The following is a 25,655-nucleotide window of genomic DNA, read 5'->3' as shown; positions in this document are numbered from 1 at the left end:
ACAAAGAACTGTACTCTTATTCGTTAACTCCATCGACATGGGTTAAGTTAATTTGACTGATCTTGTAACCATGAAAGTATCTATATTATAACTTGTAATGTTTCTTTACAAAATTAATAAACACTACTAGTATTTCGTAGATCAAAAAAAGTTGTATTTTACAAATTATTACATTTTATCTGGAGGCAAAATAACAGAGAAGTTAGTATTATGTCATTTGATAAATCAAAACTTTTTTCATTCTAGCAGAAGTGATTAATAGCAAATTTCAAAAAGAATTAACCCTTTCACATCGGTCATGAATCAAAGGTCATGTCTTCACATTTGTTGACTTGCATTCAAAGTATTATTAAACTACTATTTTATGAATTTACGTCAGTAAGTGTGGTATCAAATTATAGATTATAATTTAAATTATTTTATTTTATGAGTTAATTTCTTAATTTAGAAGTAAATGTTAAACATACACACCTAAACGTCAATTTTTGTGAATCACATAATGTATTGAATGAAGCACTGGTCAAAATTAAATGATTGTGACGTTGAAATACTAAGTATATAGTTTTGTACGAATTATGAACTTAAGTTACTAATGTTGACAAGCTAGAATATATAATAAGAATGTCATATCTTTATTTTGGTAAGATGTGGTTTATGTACTAAATCAAAGCCACTGTGGCCCCTGTTCACCTCCTTTCATTTTTGTGAATGGTATCCCTATACATACTTCAATATATGACATCACGAATAACTAATCCACAGCTTAGCATGTTCTCCTAGTAGCATTCTCAACCATTTGGATCTATTAAAATGCAACCATATTATTTTTAAGACCTAAATACAGCTTAGTTACTAAGTTTGATAGATTATAGTAGAATTCTGTGGTATCAGTATAGTAATTTGTGGATTTTTGGTTATTCAACTAAATAAATAAAACCTTAAAAATAAATATTTTGGTTCATATGCTCCACATGCAAGATTTTAAAATCCTTAGCACACTGTGTCCAGTAGCAACCAAGTTTAAAGGTCATAGTTAGAAGAGATAATTCTTTGCTCTTTCATTTATTGTTCAACAGTATAAGTAAAATAAGTTTAACTTCTTTCTAAATAGTAATAAATGTATAATAATCGATATCTAGTCCATTAAAACACAAGCAAGACAGTCACTTTCTAAACTCTGTAGGTAAGTTTTATATTACTGTGTAATGTTAGCCAGGTACAACTGGAAGGTCAGTATAATAAAATATAATGTTATGGGACTTGGTTACTTAGACTAAACATCTGTTTTTTTTGTGTTTCATTTGTTATGAGATCAGATAGGCTAGAGAAAATAACAGAATATGGCTTACTGAAAACAAACGTTTGAAATGTACTTAAGAAAATTGAAATTGCACAAATAATGTGAGATTTTTGAGACAGAATACTTTTTTAATCATAATAGGAAAATCACTTCACACTTGGATTAATAATGAAACTTGATATTTTCTTAAACAAATTTTTATTAAAAATACTTCACTAAAAATTTTGAACATTTGTATACAAAATATGTCTAATATTTACCAAAAGTTTGATAGATTTTGTGAAGATACACATAATATATTTAAAGTTATAATATAAATGCTTAATGTGTGCAAATGTGTATACAAATTCATGTATATTATACTGATACCACTGCAAAATTTTTAATGGCAAGATTGGATGCTATAAATGTTAACTATGTCTAAGTAATATTTATGCTGAAATGAGTAATTAACCTCAGATCATTAGAGAAAAATGATAAAATAGAGAATTAGGAAATTTTATCAAACGTACATATACAAGGGGATATCGATATTAAAAAAAAAAAAAAAAAATTGTAATTTGCCCTTTGACCTACTTATAGCACTTACCTGTAGGGTTAATTTGTCCATTTCCATTTAGTGAGTGGATTTTCTTTTTGGTTTTTGAAATGTGCATTAACAAAGATAACATAGTTGCTTGTCCCTGAGTCAGAACTGTGAAATTATAAATGCTGCAATCTGAAATCACTACATATGTCATCAGAAAATTTGGCAAACTTTTTAAACTTTGAAATTTTGTTATGCACAAAAGTCTGGTGCTTTAATAAGACACTTCTATTAATTATCTTTAATATTCTAGTACCTTAATTGAGACAGTCCAAATGAAAGGTGATTTTTATGCTAAGGAAAATAATACTTTTTGTATTTCATTTACATGCTTACTAGAAACCATGTAATAAATATCAAAATATTTTTTGATAAAATATTAATTTTTTTTCTTATCTGCTTTAGATTAACACTAACTGCAAAGAAATTGCTGTGCAGTGAAATGAAAAGTTAAAAAATATGAAATAAAATAACTTGTAGCTTATCTGTCTTAATATATAAAACACAGAATGTGTCCATTGCCTAATTACCACAAAGTTGCTGGACCAGTATCAGCCAATCCTTGTGGGATAATAGTTCAGAACAAGTGGCATGTTGACATAGGGTTCACAGACCTCCATCCTTATTACTTGCTGTTATTGAATAATTATCTTTTACATAAATTACAATTACCTACTTTCATAGATGGCACCAAATGTTTACGCATAAAATAAATTAAAATTTTCTATGGTACAGCATACCCACAATGTGGCAGATGGCACACAGACATCTTGTCTGTCTCTGAAAGTGCACTAGCGTTATCTATGGAGAAATGCACTGAAGACAAATGGCCACCTCTTTTGCAATAATACATAAACTCAGCTGGAGGTTCTACTATTAACAGCCATAATAAGGTTGATATGAAAAACACTTTTTTGAGTTCATACCTACTTCTTGTTTTGACTCATAACCTTTCAGCTTTGCCCTGTAAGACACTTCTATGGATAATGACTGTCATTTAATTAATCATGAAACATTGTGAAAAAACATTTAGAGATTGGTGTTAAAAATGGGTAACAGAAAACACATCTACCACCACTACTTTGGCTGCTACCTCTTCTTACAAAGTCACCATGACTATTGCAAGGTATATATCATGTTTTAAGTATTATACATATTGGGTTATTAACCCTGTGGCAATCATATGCATGTTTTGCAAATAGGTTGCATAATAACTCTAGTAAAAGATCTTTACAAAAAGTAATCAAGTGGATGAATTTGTTTGAAATATGATATGAACTTTCCAAAGAGTATATAGTTTTATAAAAGTAACATTTAATTTTAATTTCTGTGGTGTTTTAATTAGTGCTATTTAATGGAGTTATTTGCACTTGCATTTCAAATAGTTCACATGCAAGGTGGTTTTTATTTTGAGAATAAAAATACCAATTATTATCTGTTTTCATATTTGCATAATCTCTTGAACCTCCTAAATGAATATCAGAAGTTGTTTATGGTGAATGTTTATATTTTATTTCCCATTGTTTTTTACAATATCAATAGCTATTATCATCAATGTACAATACAATGAAATGTTTAGAATTAAGAAATAAAAAATAAAAACATTGTACATACCTTTTATTTTTTAATATATGTAATTTTATGTCTTTATCTTTTCACTCAGTTTCTTTTTAATTTTGTCTTTTATTATTTATGCCAAAATATCACTTAGTACTCAGCCTGGTATGGCCAGATGGGTTAAGGCATTCAACTCATAATCTGAGGGTCATGGGTTCAAATCCCAGTTGCACCAAACATGCTCACCAATTCAGCTGTGGGGACATTATAATGTGGCACTCAGTCCCACTATTTGTTAGTTAAAGAGTAGCCCAAGAGTTGGCAGTTGGTGGTGATGGCTAGTGCAGATAGCCTCAGGGGTAGAAATATTCTAAATTTTCAGCAGGACACATGTTCTGCTGGACAGTGAAACTTGTTGGACATTTGAAATTTTAGCAGGACATCTCAAAATTGTCACTGAACATCACTGAAAACAAGAAATCAAGTAGAGACAATTATTATATAAAACAATCATTTTATTTATGGAACTGAAACATTATTTCAAAGCAAGTGGCAACAAGCCTTGTATTCATTAAAAATGACACATCAATCAAACTGGTAGATTTAGTCATCCAGCACTAAGACATCAGCTGATGTAGACTCAGTATCTCTATTGTCTCTACGTGTGTGAGTTCCATGTGGACTCACAAATTATCTGGTTTTTTACTGTGCTCTCCACCAGGATTCTACAGATTTGCACAGAAATTATGTGCTTGCAAGATCACAGGTCTTATTCTTAGCTAATTTTATTGTCATCAAGTCATTAAGAGAATCATTTATTAGTTTGGACTGCCAGTCAACCTTAATAACTGCCATCTGGGAAAATCCACGTTCTGGTTCAGTAGATGACACGGAAATCACCTACATAAAGCATACCAAGGCCAACACTGTTAATCCAGGGAAAGGTTTACCATCCTCAACAGTAATTTGACTTAACATGTGGGCCCACAATCCACTTGCATTACTTGCCAGGGACTCAACTGATTTGGCAAGTCTTGTGGCTTTGAGCAGTGTCTCGTGTAAGTCAGCTTGGCAAATATCAGCTGTTGAAATGTTGAAACCCTTAGCTTATAGCAGAGCATCAAAGTGGTCCAGTAGTGTCTGGAGTTCATTATGGCCATAAGATGACAATGCTTCCTTGCTTTTAGGCCAGTTGCTTGGTTCAAAAATTTGAAAGGCACCAATAAAATTCTTATCAAATTCTTCAAATTTCTCATTCAGATATGTGACAATTTTACCTGTGAAGATGGCAGTTTCTTCAGCCACAGATTGAGCAAATGTCTCTTTTGTGGCATTTTTTGAGCCTCTGGCCCTTGTCTGACCACTAATAGCAATCACCTTTCCTCTTAGTAACCACTTGCCAGTTTGTTTACATGTTGTGAGCTCTTTAACAATTTTCTGGGATCTCTCAACATGATTTAGATTGCCCAGCTTCTCTTTGCAAACAGTGAGTTTGTCAGAAACAATGTTCACAGTAGCAGAATTGTCTTGCATTTTGAGACAGAGATGTCAAAACAGGCAGAATTGCCAATAATATGTCCATGTACAGGATGAATTTAAGGCTTGTCAAAGTACTGTATAATCATGCAGCTTTCTGTCTCCGTCCCCTTTTTCATGCAGCTTTACTTGATACAAATGCTCTGCTAAAGCTGACTAGTTATGAGAAACTGACTTCAGAGTGTGCTCTTTGTAGGCCACCCATTGGGTTCCTGTTCCTTTTGTTGGCTTTCTAACAACAATGTTTCTGGCTTTACCAGCTTCTTTGAGGCCAGCCCAGTTCTGTGGGAATTGTCATAAAACTTCCATAGGTTTTCTAAAAAGGTTTGCTTATTATCAAGGTAAGGGATGTCCTTGATGGTCTTCTTAATTGCAAGTTCCAATCTGTGACTAACACAGTGGATCCCTATCAAATAAGGTTTTTGCACCTTCAATCTGTTGACAAGTCCTTTATTTTTGCCAAAACTGACAGCTGCCCCATCAGCTGTCAGGCATACAATTGATTCAAGCCAGTCGGGAAACTTGCCATATATGGACAATGCTGCAAGTACAAAAAATTAGTACCCAATATTAGTTACTTTCTGTGAAAAAAACACAAAATGTAGATTTGTACTTTGGAAAATTCAATTGCTCCATTATCTGTTACGCTAGTTGTGCTAGGTTAAGCTCCAGTTCTGTCATTGGTAAATACATGGTTCTTCTTGGTTTAAATCAATTGAATAATGCTTGAGTTTTCACTGATGTATATTAATAATGGAATGAATATGTAAACCTAAATTAAAACACAAATGTACATGAAATATTGTCCATTTTAATTTTTCTTAATTAGGAATTCAGGATAAATCCAGAAAATTCTCATCCCAGGTAATTAAGAAACCTTTGCCTGAACTAAGTGCCTGTAGCAAATGTTCAGAATCAGCCTTCTCAACTGACTGCAGATAAAGGAAGTGGGTTACTGGGTAACAGTCACTGTCCAAGTATCTTACATAGACTATCTCCTGCTCAATGTTGGCAGTGTCTGTTGAGCTGTCAGTCGTGATGCCAAAGAGCAATGAGGTGTGCAGACGAGATCTGACATTAATTCTAATTGTTTCTGCAATATACTTCATAAAGATAACTGCTTGTTTGTCATTGGCATAATGTTCTGTTAAGTTCATATCAAAGTTGTGCTCCTGCAGCAATAGAAGCTCTTGAAAATTGCTGAATGGTTTAGCGATGAAATCCATATAAAGGGCAGTTCTGAACAGCACAAGCAAACAATCTTTCTTAGTCTGGTTAAGTTTGCTCAATTCTTTCATCATGGGAGTTAAATCAGGTGTTTCTGTTGCTGTCTCAGCTTGACAACTTAGACTATGGACACTACTGTTTTCATGCTCCTTAACAGCACTTGCTCTCAGGTTGGAAGATCCTGTTATGAAGGTGTTCTTCTGCCTTCCACTACTTTGGTCATATTTTTGACAAATGGAGCAAAACATCAGTCCGGTAACGTTATTATAGACCAGCCATGGTCAGCCTCTATTCCATTCATCCTCGAAACGATGAGTAGGCTTAGCACCAACACAAGCAGTAACAGTTTTTGCTTTAACACTTGGGCTTGGGTCAACAAGTTTGGGTTTTTTTACTTGGGGTTCCATAGTATTGTCTTCTGATTCATTAGTCTTACTCGTGAAGCCAAACTGAAATAGAATGCGAGACTTTCCCGTTTTTTTATTTGCAGACGCCATGGTCAGATCGTCGTGAATGTTTGGCAGTCATGTGACTACCCGGGACGCCAAGGATAAAGTGACCTAAAAAGCGCATTTTGTGAGCGTTCACCATCGTTTTTTAAAATTTGTTTTTTTTTGTCTTAAATTAAATCTTAAATTTTGCAAGTTATTTTCCACTCATTATAGAATATACTTTTAAGCAAAATCTTTGGGCTGTGCATACACAGCTTTTGCCTCACTTATTTTTGAGGGGACAATGTATTTGTGTCCGATATGTTAGGAATATGACCATCGGTCACAGTGTCCGTCGATAGATGGAAAAGTGCCTGTCAAACTTGATTTTTTAACGGGCATGTCCGACTTTAAAAAGAAAATTTCAAACCCTGGAACCCTCACGTAGTTTTGCACAAAATTTAGAAACAAAAACAAACACTTGGTACTAAGTGACTATTATTATGAACTGTTCAGAAGAGAGGCACCTTAGTCCTAGGCAAAACCATTTTGTGTACATCATGTTTAGAAGTTGAGATAGATGGTGAAAGAGTAAACTTATAGAACTCATAAGCCTTTCAAGTAAGAATTTTAAAACATATAAAACATGATAAATTGTAAAAAAAAAAATTGAAACCTAATTGCAGGTTAATTGTATCTGTCTAATATATATGAAGTGAGAAAGTACAGCTTTCTGAAGACCCTGCTTTCAACAGTGAATTTACACTCATTTCCTCCATTTGAAAACAAATGTATGAAGACATGTTTCCATTACACTAATGACCTAGAAAAGCAAAATCTATTCTTTCTGTTGGTAATAAATATACTATTCAGCTTGAGACTGTTGCTTAGCAACTCAGCTTCTACTTTGAAAGTGGATATGGCTGATCTTTGACTAGAGTATTTTTTAGTGTTTCAAATTACATTTAGGAGAACTTCATGTTGTACTTTGTTTGAACTAAAGCAAGTCAACATTTTCATTCTTGTTTCTCCTATACAACTCAAGTTGAGATTTTTAACCATGGTCATAATGTGCTGAAGTTTTAATTATTGTTTGAAATGTTTCTTTTGAAGTAAAGAAATAAAAGCATATAAAACTGTTAATTATAATACTTGATGATAATAATTGCATTAAAATACATTTATAAGTAAAGTGGTTTAATTAAGTTTGAATGTAACTTGGTAACATGTAAAGGGATGGATTTAAAAATGGTGTCATTGTCACAACTTTTGGTGAGGTAATAATGAAAATTGTAATAATGTGTTATAAAAGAATTGTGTGGAAGCTGTGTTTTGGGGTTATTTATCATAATAGCTACACCTGCATCATTGTAAATTCATAACTGGAACAAAGGATAGATACTTCAGCTTATCTTAAAATTCAGCATAAAGATATGTGATACTCACTTCACTCTTGAGCTGTTTGCACTTGAGTAAAAATATCTGAAACTCCTACCTAAGTTGTTGAATTTCACATATTTCGATGTCCAAAAAATTATGTAGTTTCTTAGTATAATGTGCATTTTAGTGAAATATTTATCATTCAGTAAAACAATGTTCCCAAACTACTGATTTATCTGGTTTTCTGTGGAAATTAAAAATAGGATAAAACCAAGAAATTCTTTCTGAAATTGAAGTTGGATGGTTGGTTGGGTTGGTGTTTTATGGTGCAAAGCAACTAGGCAATTTGCACCAAACATCCAGGAAAATGTTAAAATTAAAATTAAAAATTCATAAAAGGAAGTTAAGGTAAAACAAAAAATTTAATTTTTGAGTTAAAACATAAATAGCATTAAATCCAATTTTTATATCTAGTCTACAGCAGTAAGAGAAAAACTACAGTAATACAAGTTGTAAAGGACTTTCTGTAGCATAAGTGTAATTATCATAACTCACCAGGATGAATAACAGGAAAGTTAAAAAATCAGCATTAGTCACCTGAAGTTGGCCTTTCCAGTCCTGGTTTCAAGTAATTTGACATTACGACCATTTTCTAATTTCAAATCAGACTGGAGGTACTTTGATTCTTAAAAGGGAATCACATTAAAAAAAGGTACCAAGTTATAAATTAAAAAATGTAAATAAAATTAAAAAGATTAATGGCCTTTCAAAAACTAAAAATATTTCTAAGGTGGACAGTGTCGATCAGTGGTGTCGAGAAAACCCACTTGTAGAAATATATATGTAAAAACAGCTTGTTTGGGTTGAAAATATATTTTACGTAAAGGAGAAAACAACATTTCAACCTTCTTTGCTCCTCTTCGTAAAATATTTTCTCAACCCAAACGAGCCATTTTTACATATATAGTATCTCCATTGCCAATAACACTGTCTAACGTTATGGATAAATTGAGATTAAATAATTATGCTTATAATATGCAAAGCATCATATTGCTAGGATTTTATTACATTAATATATTTTTATTAGAGATGCTGATGAAACAATTGCTTGGATCACAGAAAAAGACTTGGTACTCTCTTCTGATGACTTTGGTCGAGACTTGGTCAGCGTTCAGACGCTTCAACGAAAACATGAAGGAATTGAAAGAGATTTAGCAGCTTTGGAAGACAAAGTTTGTTATTTTAGTTCTTTGATTATAATAACTTTTATTACAGTACTTGAAATTTTATATAGAACACTTCATTGTGAAATGAGTAATGGTATTGAACTAACATTGTAAACAAAAAAATGAAATTGTTTGACATTTTCATTAATGTAATCTTTTTCAAACATAATATATAACATCATAATTATTATATATTAATAACTTTGTTCTAGGGGCACATTGAGAATAAGGAATTTGTAAGAGATGCAGATTGTTGAACTGATGCAAAATGTGATCAACATGCTTCCCATCATGTTTAATTTCTATCTCTAGATAAAGATATTGAAAACCACAATATACATCAGTCCTTTCAACACCCTGTCATTGATATGTGTTCAAGTCATACATCTTGTATTGTTTAAAGAGAGAGAGATGACAAATTGAACTGATGCAAGTGCTTGAGAAAATCAGCAATAGGTTTTTCAAAACACACTTTGGTACATCTAAAACTTACTGAACACATCTATTCTCAGTGTAACCTGATGATTTTCTCATTGAAAAAATTGTATTTTAAATATTACTCTGTTTAATGGGATTGTACTGCAACTTAATTTCAGATGTCAAAGAGAACAAATTATATATTGAAATACTTGAAATTTACAGCTCACTTTACCAAAAATTGAACATTGCTGGTTAACTAAAGAAAATGGTTTATGCAAATTATTTTTATAAAAACTCATGCTTTTAGCAGTAAAAAAAATCTTTTCAATGAACAACTTATAAAATAAAATACATTCATTAAATCTAAACTCCTTGTACATTAAATAGGACATTTGATGTGATGATATTTTAAATGTTTGTGTGTATGTAAGAGCGTAATGCACCACACTATACATAAATGTTTGGTATTTTAGCATAAGATTACTACTATTCATACTAAACTTATCCAGACACATTGATTTATATGGCAGACTTCTAAGAACTTTTGTTTTGGGTAATTTTTGTGTTGTAAATAATATCACATGTATTTTAAAGGAATATAGATGAAATATATATTTTAAAACCTAATTTTCTTGGCTGATGATTAAACATTTTTCAAATTGTATTCCTTTTCATTTTTACACAAGTGAATTGATATTTTTTTTTATAGGTGTTGACAATTGGACAAGAAGCTGAACGACTCTGTGCAAACCATGAAGACCATGCAGATCAAATAAAATCAAAGCACTCTGAAATTGTGTCAAACTGGGAGATGCTTAAATCTAAGGTATGAAAGATTTTAAAGTATTTTATGTAACAAACACTCAGTGGTATACATTTATTTTATTTAAAAATTCATTTACAAAATGTCTTTTTAAAATGTCATTTGTTGTATTTAATATAAAGGGTAATGCAAAAGCTGTGTACTAAAATTGTCTGAAAACCCAACCTTATTGTGGTTTTATTTAATGATTGTATTTGTATTTTATAATAACTCCTTTTGTGTGTGTGTATTACAGTAAGTAGTTGAAATGTTATTAACATGGACATGATCCTGTTATGGCAGCACATCATAATATCAACAGTTCATATTTTAAACAGCTGTACAGGCAAGAAATAAAAATCATGATAGCATGTGTCTCGTAATTAACTGTGTGTGTTATTACAGAAAGATTTGGAAGATAGTTTGTTTTAATTCTTTTGATTTATAATAAATTTCATTACAGTACTTGAAATTTTAGATAGAAATAACTTTATTGTGAAATTAGTAATGGTAATTGAATTAGTTGTTAACATGTTTAACAAAAATGTTAGAGATAAGAGAAGATTTGTCAAGGAGAACAAAATATATATTGAAATACTCAAAACTTACAACTTGTTTCACCAAACTTTCAGTATTGCTGAATAATTAGAGGAAATGGTTTAATTGTTAAAGTTGTTAACTGCAGTGATATTCCAATGTTCTTTGTGTCTCACAAATCTTGCTTTTAAATCAGCAAAAGTAAGCATGTGTGTATACATATATGTACTGGCAAAAATATGGGCTTTGCTTGGGTTATTAGGTTGACTGTGTGTAATTTGAACCCATTTTAGCATAAAAGTATAACATACTTTTATTGCCAAGTAACATGACATAACAGCCATTGTTAGAATGCATTGTTACAAAAGTGTACTGGTTCTTCTATACATTAGAAAGTGTTAAATAAGGAACAGTTCCTTTTGTATGTGGTGTTTTGCTAGTTTGCTTCATTGAGAAGATAAGATGTCCATGCATATGGATAACTAATACCCAGTTGCACACTTTAAAGATGTACTTTTAGTATAGGTGCAAAGTTTCAGGTTTCTAAGTTCATTTTTCTTGAAGTTATAGTGGTTACACTTATTTTTATGGGGATTTTCATTACCCTACCTTATGAAAAGTTACGCATCCATGCACACACCTGAATAAGTAATCATATGCAAGTGCAAACCCTAGGTGAACTTAGTGTAGGTGTAAAATTTCAGGTTTATAGGTTTTTTCTTCTTGGAACGATGGCAGTCTCTCACACACATACCCTTTTATTATGTTAGATGCATACATATTTATATCTATCATTCAAGGTATAGATTTTGTTGTTCAGAACATCCTTTTTTACAATTTAAATGAAATTGTTCTTTTATCTTTACTTTTGGTTAGAAATTCATGTGTGTAAAATATTGTTTTTTCTAACAACATACTTTCATTTGGCACAAAAACAGTAGAATTAATTTTCCATTATATGATATTTTAAGTATACTTCATTTAAATCAAATAAGTTGTAAAATGTTACCATTATCAAACTTTTTCTGTTAAAAGTTTTTACATGATTTGTAGCATCTATAGACTGAATGACACTAGCTATGATACCTTACAATTATCTGGTAGGCTCAAGAACGACGACAACGGCTGGATGAATCATATTACCTCCATCGTTTTCTGGCAGACTTTCGAGATCTTGTATCCTGGATCAATGATATGAAAAGCATAATTTCAGCTGATGAACTTGCTAAGGATGTTGCTGGAGCTGAAGCTCTGTTAGAAAGGCACCAAGAGCATAGGGTAAATACATAAATACAAGTTAGAGCTAAGTTCTTGTGCTCTTCATTTGTAATATAAATTTATTATTTGGGCTTTAACTATTAAAACTGCTACTTGTGAGAAAATGAGTACTGTTCTGTAAATTAGAATGTGTGTGTGTGTAATTCCTAAAATTGTATAACTTGCAGGTTTTCTGAGAAAATTGACCATCCAGTTTCTGTTTATCTGAATAACTGTTTTTTAATTATTATAAAGTATTCATTATTTGCTTAATGGAAAATTATAAAGTGAATCTAATTATGTTGTTTATATTGATTTTTAACTTTAATAATTAGCTACTGAATCAATAATAAAATATATTAAAGTAAAGCTTGAAGTTATTTGTTATCATCTCAAAATAATTTCATTTTAGGGGGAAATTGATGCTCGAGGGGACAGTTTTCTTGGAACAATAGAAGCTGGACAGAGCTTATTGGAACAAGGACATTATGCAGCAGATGAAGTCAGGGAAAAGGTAACTTTTTGAAATTGGAAAATTGTTGAATTTATTGTAGGTTGTATACAAAACAAACAAGCTAAATGTTTCTAAATGTAAACTTTAATAGTATAGTTACAATTTTAGGCTATTATTCTCAGAGTTAACAGTATGGGTATTGAAAATTTGAACTTTATAATAAAATCTTGGATGAAACAGACCAGGTTTAAAGGTTTTATATGTTAGCAGCCAAGAAATTCATCATTTTTAGGGTAAGACCAGTTGGCCTTGGATTTTTTCATTTTCAAGTGCACCAAGGCAAAAAAATTCAATGAAGGGTACTGAGACTGCAGTACACATGAATGTTAACTGAATGGAAGTGAGTTTCCCAATTAGTTTATTAAATATGGCATTAGTTGTTTATTGGGAGCTTGGGAAGCTGGCCTATCTTTCCAAATTATGTTTATTAAGTCAGTGAATATTAACTTTAACCAGTGAGACTTATGAATCAACTTTAAGATAAGAAAAGCAAAAAGGTATCATTTTGTGTGTTTTGGTAGCTAAACCCTTCATCTTTACCATGTCTGCTTAAGAATTGAGAGTAAGGAATTTAGTTTTTGTGTTTTCTGAGAAAAACCAAATATACATTGGAAAGAAAATTGGTTTTATCTTGTATACTTCTTGTAATGCTGTCATTACTGACAAAGTTAATTATCTAGAAATGGAAGTTTTTAACAAGAACTTGTGTAATTTGGGTAGCAAGGTGAAAACAATGTGCTATAAAAGTTAATTCACGGTGTATACATGTATTTTTCTACTAAAATAGTAAAAACTTTAGCAGTCCTTTAATTCCAGTTAATAAACAAAACATATGATGTTCTAGCTTCAAATTTTTTTTTTTCCATTGTTGAACAAAACCAAAATGATAACTAACATTAGACACTTTCTACATTATTAAAAACTATTTTAATAGCTGGGAATATTGACAAGTGAGAAACAGGGCTTGCAGTCACTTTGGGAAGAAAGAAGAATTCTCTATGAACAGTGTATGGATCTTCAACTTTTTTATCGTGACACAGAACAAGCAGATACCTGGATGGCCAAACAAGAGGTAACATGACTTAAATATATCATACCCTGTTTTATAACTTGTATTGTTAGTTTCAGTTTAATATGATAACATTCATTAAAATGGCATGAAGGATCATGGCACAGCATGCAAATATAAAGTCCATAATGTAATTTCTGTAGTATAAAAACAGATAAAGCCCCTTCATTTTGATAATTATTTCATGTTATTAAGTGTTATTTTTTTGGAACATGCTTTGAAAAACAACAATGTTATTTTTAACTCTTAAGACATAGTATTGTATTATAAAAAAACTTGTGTTTATAAAAATGTTACACACATGGTGAGATGCTTTTACAAGGTTTCAAAATGGCTTTTGATTTATTTCTGGTGCCTTAAAACAACCAATACAAATATCAAAACTTCCATATTTTGTAAAGATGTACATGGTCTTTGTGTGGGTATTTGTGAGTATGTAAGTATTCAATACAGTTATAAGAACAAAAAAATCAGCAAACAGTATACATCCTTAAATGCATTGCTTATCAAGTTTTATTGGTAAAATGTTTATATTATAACTTTGTACAAATTTCTAATTTAAACTGTGATTCAAAATATACAAAAGTTGTGTGTGTAAATGTTGGAGTTTTGCTTAAAGAGCTGTGAAGCATTGTGAATGGATGGATTTCTTTTATAGCGTGATTTCAAAAGCTATATGTACAATATAGAAATGTAAACTTATGTTTAACATGTAAAAATTGTTAAATTGACTAAGGTCAGTTGAACTTTTATTACTGTTAAATGTGGAAATCAACTTTAATCCACACTAGCAAAGAATTTTTCAATATACTGTGGTAATTAACTGATATCTCTTAGTCTTAGATTGAGAAACCATACATTCCCAAGAGCTGACATTGATAAATATAAACATAACCAAGGCTCAGCTGATTTTTCCACAAGGTCTACACTAGTATTGGGCAGTTAGTTGACTATCTATCAGCTAATAAATTGACTTATCACTTCGTTTTGTTGAATTACTTATTAGGTGGAAAGGCACACTTTATTGGCATTGTAAGATTTACCACTTGTTTGTTTATTGACTAAACAGTTAACTGATTGGCTATCACTAGTCTTCACCTCAGCTTTGAGTACATTTTTACTGAACTTTCACCATAATTTAAGTAAGTTATGTACACCTTGGTTCTGTGTTGTATGTAACTCTAAAGTAATCTTAAAAACTTCATCATTGTATTGTTTTATTGTGTTCTACAAGATGTGACAGAAAACAACACGAACAAATTTTTATTATAAACATGATTCTACATCAGTAATGATAAATATAGTACAGAAGTGTTTGAAGTTATGATGATATATACACTAGCTGTGATCCACCAAATGTGTGGTAGTTTTTATGCTTCTTGCTCTGATTATCCTTAGTGTATCATTAAACTTCAACTAGTGAGCGTGGACTTTGCCTTTGCAGACTTTGGATGTTCAGCAGTGAATGTGCAAAGTTTCATACATGTCATACAGAACTACCCGGAATAAACTTGTTAACAATTTGTCTCAAATTTTGCCTTTTGAGTTTCTTTTTTTGAAGAGTATATAAAGCAGAAACATCTAAATACATGTTCACAAAATTATAAGCTTAAAATTTTGAATACAGTTGCATGTGTATTTTAGACATAAATAAGTCAAGAAAACCTGTAGCAATTGTATTTAGTATCATGTTTGTTTTGTTTCGGAAGTTAAATGCAAGTTAAGTGTTGTTTGTAAGAACTACCTTGCATATAAAATTTAAAAAAAATTAGAGTTGAAATCAAAGCTGATCATCACATTGTGCCATCATCTAGCATACTTATTGCATTAAAAAGTTTGATTAAGCAGGAAATAGATAAGGTTCTGTAATGAAAAGCCAGTATGCTATTTCAACTCCTCGGACAAGGGCATCTCTAACGATACAAGATTTGTAGTCTTTGATCAAGAAATTTGCGAGAAAAGCTCAAAACAGACAAACATAAACATATTATTTGTATAGATAATGCAGTTTTATGTTTTTTGAATGTATATGGTTTCTCATTGAATCATTTTGGTCAATTTTACTTTCATATATTAAAGAACAAAGTCTTCAACACACTTTTCTTCTTGAAAGTCTAAGTTTTGATCATTTAACATTGTTATCAAGCCAGATAGGAAAATTGTATGGTCATTTCATGTTGGAAAGGTAATAAAACAGACCAAATTTGGAAATATATATTTATTTTTAATGTAGATTTAACAACTTTGAAAAAATAGCCCCGAAATCTAATTATGTAGTGAAAGGGTTAACAGTATATTTTTGTCTTGTGCAGTATTTGCATTCAAAATATACTTGCAAGATGAAACAAAAAATATTTTAAATCTGTAAACTGTTTTATAATAACTTTTATGTTATGAACTTAGTCTCATAATTATGATACAGAAATTTATGTTTCTAAATAAAATATCAGAGTTATCTTTTACAACAGTTTATTTTATTGAAAGAATCAAATTATTTGTGTGTTTTCAGTTACAAGCTAAATGCTTGGTTAAGAAATGTTTCATAATGTATGAAAATTTAGTGTTTGGGATTAAAAGAAAATAACTGAACTGACCTATATTTTCACTTCAGGCTTTCTTAGCAAATGAAGATCTTGGAGACTCTTTGGATTCTGTAGAAGCATTGATAAAGAAACATGAAGACTTTGAAAAATCACTAGCTGCTCAGGAAGAAAAAATTAAAGTAAGATATTACAGAGACGTTCTGGTAGTGTATTAAAAAATGCCTTATTTATTATGTGTATAAATAATGTCTAAAGGATTGCGAGCTCCAGGCTCATTAGATATGATCAAATTTATGTTTCTTCTAGCATGTGTTTGGTACCATTTTAAAACTTTTTCCTTCTATTAAAAAGGTAACAATGCCATACACTGTGAGGCTTCAATATAAACTTGCCTTCCTGAATGTCTTATCAGAGCAAAAATATGAACACCAAAACTATTAGCATTTTCAGTTTTATTTTTATACAGTTTGCAATACTTTTGTAAAGTGCTTTAAAATAACTGCTAATCCTAATTTAAAATCTATGCTTTTTAAAACTTTTTAATGTGTTTCTTGAACTTCCCATGTGTAATAAAAGTAAACTATAAATTTGCACATGCTTATTTTTGTCTGAAAACACTGAATATTGGAAATCTTATTTTCAGAACTCTAAAAGCTAAATATATTATTTAGTTTTATCTGAAACTTCAAAAGTGCTTTTTGTTCTCTCTCTCTCTCTCTGTCTCGTGGATCTGTATATTAATGTATGCAAACAATTTAGCTTTGGAATATCAACATATTGCAATTTGTTTAATATTTGAACTGAAGATGTTTTCTCATGCTTATAAATTTAATTTGTTTTGGCCACTGGCAAATGATTGCTAGTTATTATAAAAGGTACTTGTAAAAGTGGATGCCATGTTAGTAAAGAAAAGTAAAACATTGAATCACAGATTCTTTGTCCTAGCAGATATGACTGTTCATCTGACATAAATATTCAGAAAATACTTTGTTTTTTTTTGTTTTTTCATGTGCTGTCAGACTATTGATCCACGATTGTGTTGATGACTGCATTTTTAATATTGAAAAAAAATATAATTTAAACTGAAGTAACATTGTTTTACTTGCAAAAAGTTATCAATTAATAGTTGTAATAATGAACTTTTCATAAGTATGCTAGTAGTCAGAGTTGCCACTGGGTGGTGTTTACTACCTATCCTTCCCTCTAATCAATCACTTAAATTAATGACGGCTGCACACAATCTTGAAGTTGCTTTGTATGAAACATTACACAAAAATCATATTCATGTATGGATTATCACCTGGCAAAAAGTACTAGTCTTTTGATAGTTTCTGTAAATATTGAAATCTAATAGCATTTTCCCAGCTCGCCACTAATAATTTTGGCCCTGTAATTATAATTTTTCACTTTCTATGGTGTTTTATATTTCGTTGGCATTTCGATCACCTGTACCCCTTTGAGGTACAATCTTTTTTTTTTTTTTAGAGAAACTGTGGTTTTAGTGGATTATATATAATGGATTCTATTAGCAGGAATTAATATCACACACACACACACACACACACACACAAAATAGGAATGTGAAGGAAGTTTATGTACAGTTTTGTCATTGTATTAATGTCAGTCAGTATAGTCTAATATCAGAAGTGTTTCGTTACAAAAAAATGTTAATGTAGAAATAGAATATTAATAGATTTACCATCATATATGAATGTAAAGGTAAGTTCCATTTAATCTGTAAGTTAACTAGAATGAAATTGGTAAAACAGAGAATAATTTACATTTGGTAAAAAGGTGTAATTGGTTTAGTTGTTTATTATAAATGCTTAAATATTTTTATTTTTTTAGAACAAATTACGTCATACATATGTAAAAAAAACACCTCAAAATGACTTGAAGATATTGTTCAGTTATTAAGCTGCAATATTTGTAATGAAATTTTGTTGCTGAGAAGAAGACATATACAAAACAACACAGGAATAATGTTTGATATTTATCTGTGATTTTTCTCTAACAATCCTGTATGTATTTTTAAATATGTATTGATGAAAATTAAGAGCTGTAACATAACAAAGGAAAATATTAAAATTAAAAAGCATTGGCTTTTGAGTATGAAACTAAATGAAATGAATTTACCTATTAAACTGGTGTTAACACTAAATGTCTCAAAATTATCCATATTTTTTTGTTTTTAAGTGAAATTTTATATTCATTTTGGTAGGCATTGGATGAATTTGCTACAAAACTTATTGAAGGACAGCACTATGCTGCTGATGATGTTGCCCAGCGAAGAGCAACTGTAAGTTATTTTTGTGTTTCTTTTATAAAAGGTACTTGTTTTTTAAGCAGTATTTGTGGTAAAAAAATATTGTAAAGCTTTTTTTTAAATTATTTATCAAAATTGTTTAAAAATACAAGTCATGTCTACTGGAATTAAGGCTGATTATTTCAGCTTCTAGAAAGGCGTCAAGCTCTGCAAGAAAAGTCAGAATATCGGAGAACAATGCTTGAGGATTCATACAGCTTGCAGCAATTTGAAAGAGATTGTGATGAAACCAAAGGATGGATCAGTGAGAAGCTAAAAACTGCTATGGATGACAGTTACCTGGTATGTTGTCAAACTAATTTACTTTGTGTTTATTATTTACTGCTTAGAGTACCCATTTGTTGGTTAGGTGAAATAAATACTTGATGTAACCATATATTGGAAATTATGCTTAATTTTTTGTCTTAACATAATAAATATTAAATTTGCAAAATGCAAATACATAAAAGTACCAATACTGAAAAGAAATGCATTCTGTTTTCATATATTCTGTCAATATGAAATTAGATGGGGTCTTCCCACCCATGACTTCCTTGCGTCATCTTGTCTTATGTTGAGTTTGTTGCTGATTGATCAACAAAGGTGGAAGTATATGTGGAGTGATAGATATGACTGTGACTTATTTCCCAGGAATTAAGTCTTTAAAGGGAGTTGTGCAGTATTTTGAAATGCAATATAGAGCTAATTTCTTTGAAAGTAAGATGCTAAGAAAGACTGTAAAACTTTAGGAGAAAAATTTTATATAAATTAGTTTTTTAATGAAGAACAGAAAGTGAATATATATTCAAACATCTAAACATGCCCTCTACATTCCGACACTCAGTTACACAACCCCTTTCAAACATGTGGTCAGCTTCCAGTCAGTTACCTCTTCCTTTCTTTGTGAAGCTAACGATGACCGAAGAAGGTCTAAACGTTTTTCGCTCCTCTACGTAAAAACTTTTCTCAACCCAAATGAGCAGCTTTTACATATATATTTGAAAAATTGTTTTATTCTGACTTGCTATAGTTTACTTTAATGCAGAACTTAAGTGGACAAGATGGTTTTTGTAGTTGAAGGCATCATGAAACTATGAAGCATATTTGTAAATTACACTTTATAGTTGTCAATTTTCCTTGTAACATTCTTACAATGAGGATTTTTTTTTCTGTGCATATCATGTTGTTTTCCAAGCTACATTAAAAGTTTAGTTAAACTGATTTCCTTTATTTGTATATGAATGACACTGTTATGAAACTTAGCTAATAATCCAAATTTTAACATTACATAAATCTTAAGTTGTTAACTGTAGAAGACAGCATTAAAAAATCCTCAATCTATTGTAGTTTGAGAATTGACATTTGTTCTCTCAGTTTCCTGTCTTCTCTAATTTATTTATCACTCCAAGAAGTATGAACCTTAGCATAAATTGTTCATTATGATGTTGTAATCACTCAGGCAAACATAATTTTTATGGTTTTCAATCTAATTTAGTTGTAGATCAAATAGAATAGATTTAATAGAAAATCAGACCTACCTGCTCTGCTTATCTGTCACATCCTCTTTATCAGATATTGCTAGTTGTTCTTTCTAATATTTAATGCTGTATATAACACTGCACAACAAAGTTTTTGCTTCTTCAACACTGTTGGGTGTTCCTTATAGATTTTTGGCTGCTGATCACGAAAAACACATCCAAATTTTCCCATCATGTACTGTTTCATTGTAATCTTCAATTTTGTCATGTTTTTTCTTACATTTGTGTCCAAAAATTTTCCTTTCTGTAAGAGACTTATGAACAATGTTTTGTGCACTCTGGGCATGTCCAGGCATGAAATCAGGCCAGGTTGGAAGCTGTTCTGTGGAAGTATGCAGGCCAGAGCCAGCTTGACACACTGTCTCTGTAGGCTATAAAAGTGGCTTGCATACACAGATGCTTCTCATTGGATTAATATAGACCTTATAGTGTATACATATTGTTTCAGAATATAGCATTGCCTCAGTAGCACTGTAACAAGTAAGTTAGATGTTACAGACGTTTTACAGGACGATTGATGTTGGTCAGTATATCTCGTCGATGTCGTAACAGCCTCGATACATTTTGCTATATTTGTGGCAAGTATACGCTTGTTCATCATAGACTGTTAATGACTGCTATTGTGAAGAAAGCATATCATCTGTACTTTGGCTGTAAAATGGTGATCAAGACCAGGAATGAGCGCCTCACGTTTTTTGTGCAACATGTGCTGTCTGTCTGAAAGCTTGGCTCAGAGGCACTCGAAAGACAATGCCATTTGCTGTCCCAATGATATGGCAAGAACAGAAAGACCATGTAATGGACTATTACTTCTGTTTGACTAATGTGTCTGGTTTCTCTGCCAAAAACAAGTCAATTGAATACCCTAATCTGCCTTCAGCAATGAGACTTGTGCCACATGACAACAGTCTTCCAATTCTGAAACCACCAGAGGAATGGACCTTAGATGAACTAGATGAAGAAACTGCAATGCAGGGAACTGGCAGTGACATTGATCCAGATTTTGAACTATGCTCCTCAGGCGATCCACATCTCATAACAGTCAGAATTAAACAATCTGGTCAGACATTTGGGTCTGTCAAAAGCAAACGTTTAATTGCTTGGTTTCAGACTGAAGAAGAGCTTGCCACTCTGTAAAAAGTTAGTTCCAATACAGAAAAATGTGGCGCATAAACTGCTTGTTGACCTGGCAAAGAATTGTTGCCTCCTCTTCACATAAAATTGGGACTTATTAAGAATTTTGTGAAAGCAGTGAACAAAGAAGGCAAAGGTTTTTGTTATTTAAGACAGATGTTCTCAAGAATAAATGAGGACAAGATCAAAGAGGGCATTTTTGTTGGCCCTCAGACTAGATATGTTATGAGTGACAAATGGTTCAAAGATCTGTTGGCTGGGCCGGAAAAGATTGTCTGGAAAGCCTTCAAAGATGTTGACAATTTTCTTGGCAATTACAGGGCCCCACATTACATTCAGCTGGTAGACAATCTTCTCAAAACATACAAAACAATGAAATGCAACATGTCACTCAAGATTCATTTCCTCCACTCGCACTTGGACTTCTTCCCCGTAAATTTCGGTGCTGTCAGTGATGAAAATGGTGAAAGGTTTCACCAGGACATTGCTACAATGGAAAACAATATCAGGCAACTGGAATCCATCAATGCTTGCTGACTACTGTTGGACACTGCAACGTGATGCACCTGACATTGAATACAAAGGAAAATCAGGAGCAAAACACTTTTAATTATGTTGAACTTAATAGCATATTAGAAACATAAACGCAATTAAATATGTTATTGCCGGTATGCAGTTAACTGTCTATTTCTCAGAGTTCCTACGTGATGAAGCAAAACCAAAACTATATTTGTGCATACCCACCAGGCACCTGTCACAATCAGCAAAACTTTTCAAAAAAATTGTTGTGCAGTGTTATCAATATAAAGCTAAAGTTTTAGTTTATCAAATAACATACTCTATTTTCTGTATAGAGAATTGTCTATTTTGCTTACATTTCAAACTTTATTCACATGGGAACTTATCAATGAGCTTAGCTGAGTGTTTAACAGTTCTTTTCATAGTTAGAAAGATAGACAAATTGTGATAGTTATCAGAAATTGCCTGTTTTCTCTAAAGTTAATACTTTGTGTTCTTTAGTGCATTATGTTGTCAAATAAAAAATTGTTTATTGGATGAGTACTATTACAAAAATAAAAATAGGTATAAGTGTCATTTTCAGGATACAGTAAAAAAGATGACTGAGGTAATTATTGTATTTCTTGTTTCTCATGTGTATTCTTTCTTATTATAAAAGCAACTACAATGTAAGTGTTAGTGACTTTTGATGTTAGATCAGGTAAAATAAGGAGTAATTTAAAACATTTTCATGGGGAATCTTTTGAGCTATTTGTAAGTGGCCTATGCATTATGTAATTTGAGGGTAACATAAGCTCCACATTTGGAAAGTGATATACAAATTTTGTTGTGCAAATATAAGTTATACATGATTCAAAGAGCAAGAAAACAAAAAAATTAATTATAAACAAGTTTATTCTATTACAAATTTAATGTTATTTAGGATAAAGAAATGTAGTTTCATATTACAATTGGAAATCATTCCAGAAAGAAATAGGATAATTAAGATATTGTTGAATTATATTTTTGGTGGTCATGAGTTTGGTTAAATTGAACAACCTCAAATAGATTTAGGGAAGAGAAAACAATAGATAAAATATAAAGTTTTACTGGAAAAAAATGCTTAATTTTAGTAGGTTTTAGTGGTTATGCAAATTAAATTGGAGATATATCTTGGGTGAATAAAGCTTTTTTACTCTTAACATGAAAGTTATTTTGCAATTGAAGCAGTCAACAGTTTGACTCCATGTGTTCATGGAGAACTTTTCAGTGAAAATTCTTCATTAAAATTTTAGTTTTTTGTTTACAAGTAACTCTTAATGCTTATTGAAAGATTGTAAAATTCTGTAAAGATTCTCAAAACATTAGATGTTATGTTTATGTTGAATCAATTGAGCCCATAGTAAGAGAGTTAAAAACTATAGTGTCCTATAGAATCTGTTCGAGAATGTTTTTTGTTTCTTTAACTACCGAATAATGCAGAAGTTTAATGTTGAAGTAATATTTCTAAAATCATATATATTACCTACAACATACAATAAATTCTTGACTGATAAATGTTTTTTTCCTTTTATTTAATAGTTTTCAGAACTTATAATATTTTTAAATGATTTTTGCATCATAATAGATATGATTTTCTGATGCAGCATTTTTTCTTTCTGTCTAGGACCCAACCAATCTGAATGGCAAGCTTCAAAAACATCAGAACTTTGAACAAGAACTGAATGCCAACAAAAGCAGAATTGATGAAATCACAAGTACAGGACAGGAGTTAATTGATGCCAATCACTATGCATCTGAACACATCAGGTATGCTAATTTGGATTTTAGTAAGATTTTACAATACTGTTTTAATTATAATTAATAAAATTACTAGAATTTAAAGTACCATATGAGATGTTTCTTATTCAATAGATCATAGAGATTTTGATAATTTCTACTACTATTTATTTATAAGTAAACAGTATTCACCACAGATTTATTTGAAAGAAATAATCATGATCAGCATATTACTTTCATTGGATGTTTTTCAGTTCAGTAATTTTTGAAAAGGATATACAATTTTAAATTTTCCAAAGTGAAAATTTTGACAAAATGATAACTTTGACACCTGGCTTGTCTATAAGAGTGAAGGTAATTTTATCACATCATGTGTTGTTGTAAAAATAAAATTATTGGATGAAATTGTTTGAAATTTAACAAGAACTTTTCTAAAAATGTTGTTTCCAAAATGTACTGTTTAATTTGGAATTTTTCTTTGTTTTAAATAATTTTGTGTAATGTAGTTATTTGCATTTGAACTCTGAATAATTCAAGTGCAAAGTGGTTTTCTTATTAAAAGTAAAAGTGCTGATTTTTAATCTTCAATTTCAACATTTCAGTTGTATAGAACCTCCTAAATGAATAGCAAAAGTTATTTTAAGTGAATGTTTAGATTTTATTTGCCATTTTCTTTGCATAATTAATTCTAGCTAATTTCTCAACATATACTGGAGTGAAATTTAAAATTAAGAAATAGAAATATGTGCATATTTTTTGGGGACACTTGTAAGCTTGTCAAAGCTGTTTTCAGAGATTCAGTGTAAGATAACTTAGTCATTAAGTTTTTCAAATACAAATTTTAAAACAAATAACATATATAAAAGTAAAATCTAAATGCAATCTGTCTATCAAAGGCAAGAAAAAATTGGATATGGATATAGCTCCCAATAAGGGGCTTAGCTTCATTTTTAGCCCGTTTGAAAATCTTTATATAACTGCTCATTTATTTTTACAGTAATAACCTTTAGTAGCAAAATCTGTTCTTTCTATTAATTATAAGCTTGCCCCTCAACTTAAAACTGTTGCTTAGCAACACAACATCTTTACAAGTGAGTATGGCATCACTTAAACTTGGGAATTTCTAGTTTCCTTTTGAGACCAATTTTAGGAATGTATGCAAGGTATTGGAAAAGGAACTATATGTATGTGTAGTTTATTGCCAGCAAGAAAAACGTTGCTACAGCCACATGCACTTTTTGTGTACAAACATGAAGTTTTTAATTTTGTTTTAGTGGTTTATTTTCAAATAAAGGTATAAAAACCTAAATAATATATAACTTTGAATATAATTGATAATGCTAATTTTATTAAAATACAATAATAGTAAAGAGGTTCAATTCAGTGTTGAATATAATATGCGTAATATTTTGTGACATATATAGAAAGGAATTTTAAAATGGCACCCAAGCATCATAGAGATAGTGTAGTAGTTTTTTGCAATTTGGTAAAGAAATACTAAATATTACTTAAATTTCTAAACAATTTTCTCTTAGATTTATGTTTCCAATATAATTAATTTTGCTAGAAGGAAGGGTGTGAAATAAAACTTGTTTATTGGTGTAGACAGAATTCCACTCCTAATGGGTTTGCTGTATGTTTACAGACGTATAGCATTAAAATCCATGGTTTGATTCCCTACAGTGGACAGTGTGTAGATAGCCTAATGTTTGATGTTGCATTTAAATACACAAAACAAGGAAGCAAATTTTACTTTAGTTTAAACTATAAATAGGTTAATGCTTAAGAACTTAAAGCTTGTCATTCCTTTATGAGCCAATCAGAATTAAGTTCATTCATGAAATGAATTTGTGGCATATTCATAGAATAATTATTGGTAAAACTCAGATTAACAAATAGTAATACGAAGAAAAGCCAGTGTGTTTTGATAACAGTACATTGCAACAATAGCTTTTATCTCATGTCCCTTAGCAACAAAGGTATGACCTAATATTGTTATTAGTTTGTGTACTGAAA

General features: G+C 30.8%; 1 protein-coding gene across 5 annotated transcripts in view; it reads left to right on the top strand.

The window, feature by feature from the left end:
* The window catches only part of LOC143230853 (spectrin alpha chain-like), a 76,952-nt gene that overhangs the window by 20,612 nt on the left and 30,685 nt on the right, over positions 1-25,655 (top strand). For all 5 annotated transcript variants that reach the window (XM_076465115.1, XM_076465112.1, XM_076465116.1 and 2 more), the window contains 9 exons: positions 9,105-9,249; positions 10,373-10,489; positions 12,107-12,280; positions 12,672-12,773; positions 13,708-13,845; positions 16,454-16,564; positions 18,607-18,684; positions 18,838-18,993; positions 23,527-23,669. In XM_076465115.1, the coding sequence (XP_076321230.1) occupies positions 9,105-9,249; positions 10,373-10,489; positions 12,107-12,280; positions 12,672-12,773; positions 13,708-13,845; positions 16,454-16,564; positions 18,607-18,684; positions 18,838-18,993; positions 23,527-23,669 (1,164 nt within the window). The remainder of the gene's footprint in view (positions 1-9,104; positions 9,250-10,372; positions 10,490-12,106; positions 12,281-12,671; positions 12,774-13,707; positions 13,846-16,453; positions 16,565-18,606; positions 18,685-18,837; positions 18,994-23,526; positions 23,670-25,655) is intronic.

This window comes from Tachypleus tridentatus, chromosome 10 (genome assembly GCF_004210375.1).
Source record: "Tachypleus tridentatus isolate NWPU-2018 chromosome 10, ASM421037v1, whole genome shotgun sequence".
NCBI lineage: Eukaryota > Metazoa > Arthropoda > Merostomata > Xiphosura > Limulidae > Tachypleus > Tachypleus tridentatus.
The sequence above is the reverse complement of the archived record's forward strand: the minus strand, read 5'-3'. Positions and strand labels throughout refer to the sequence as shown.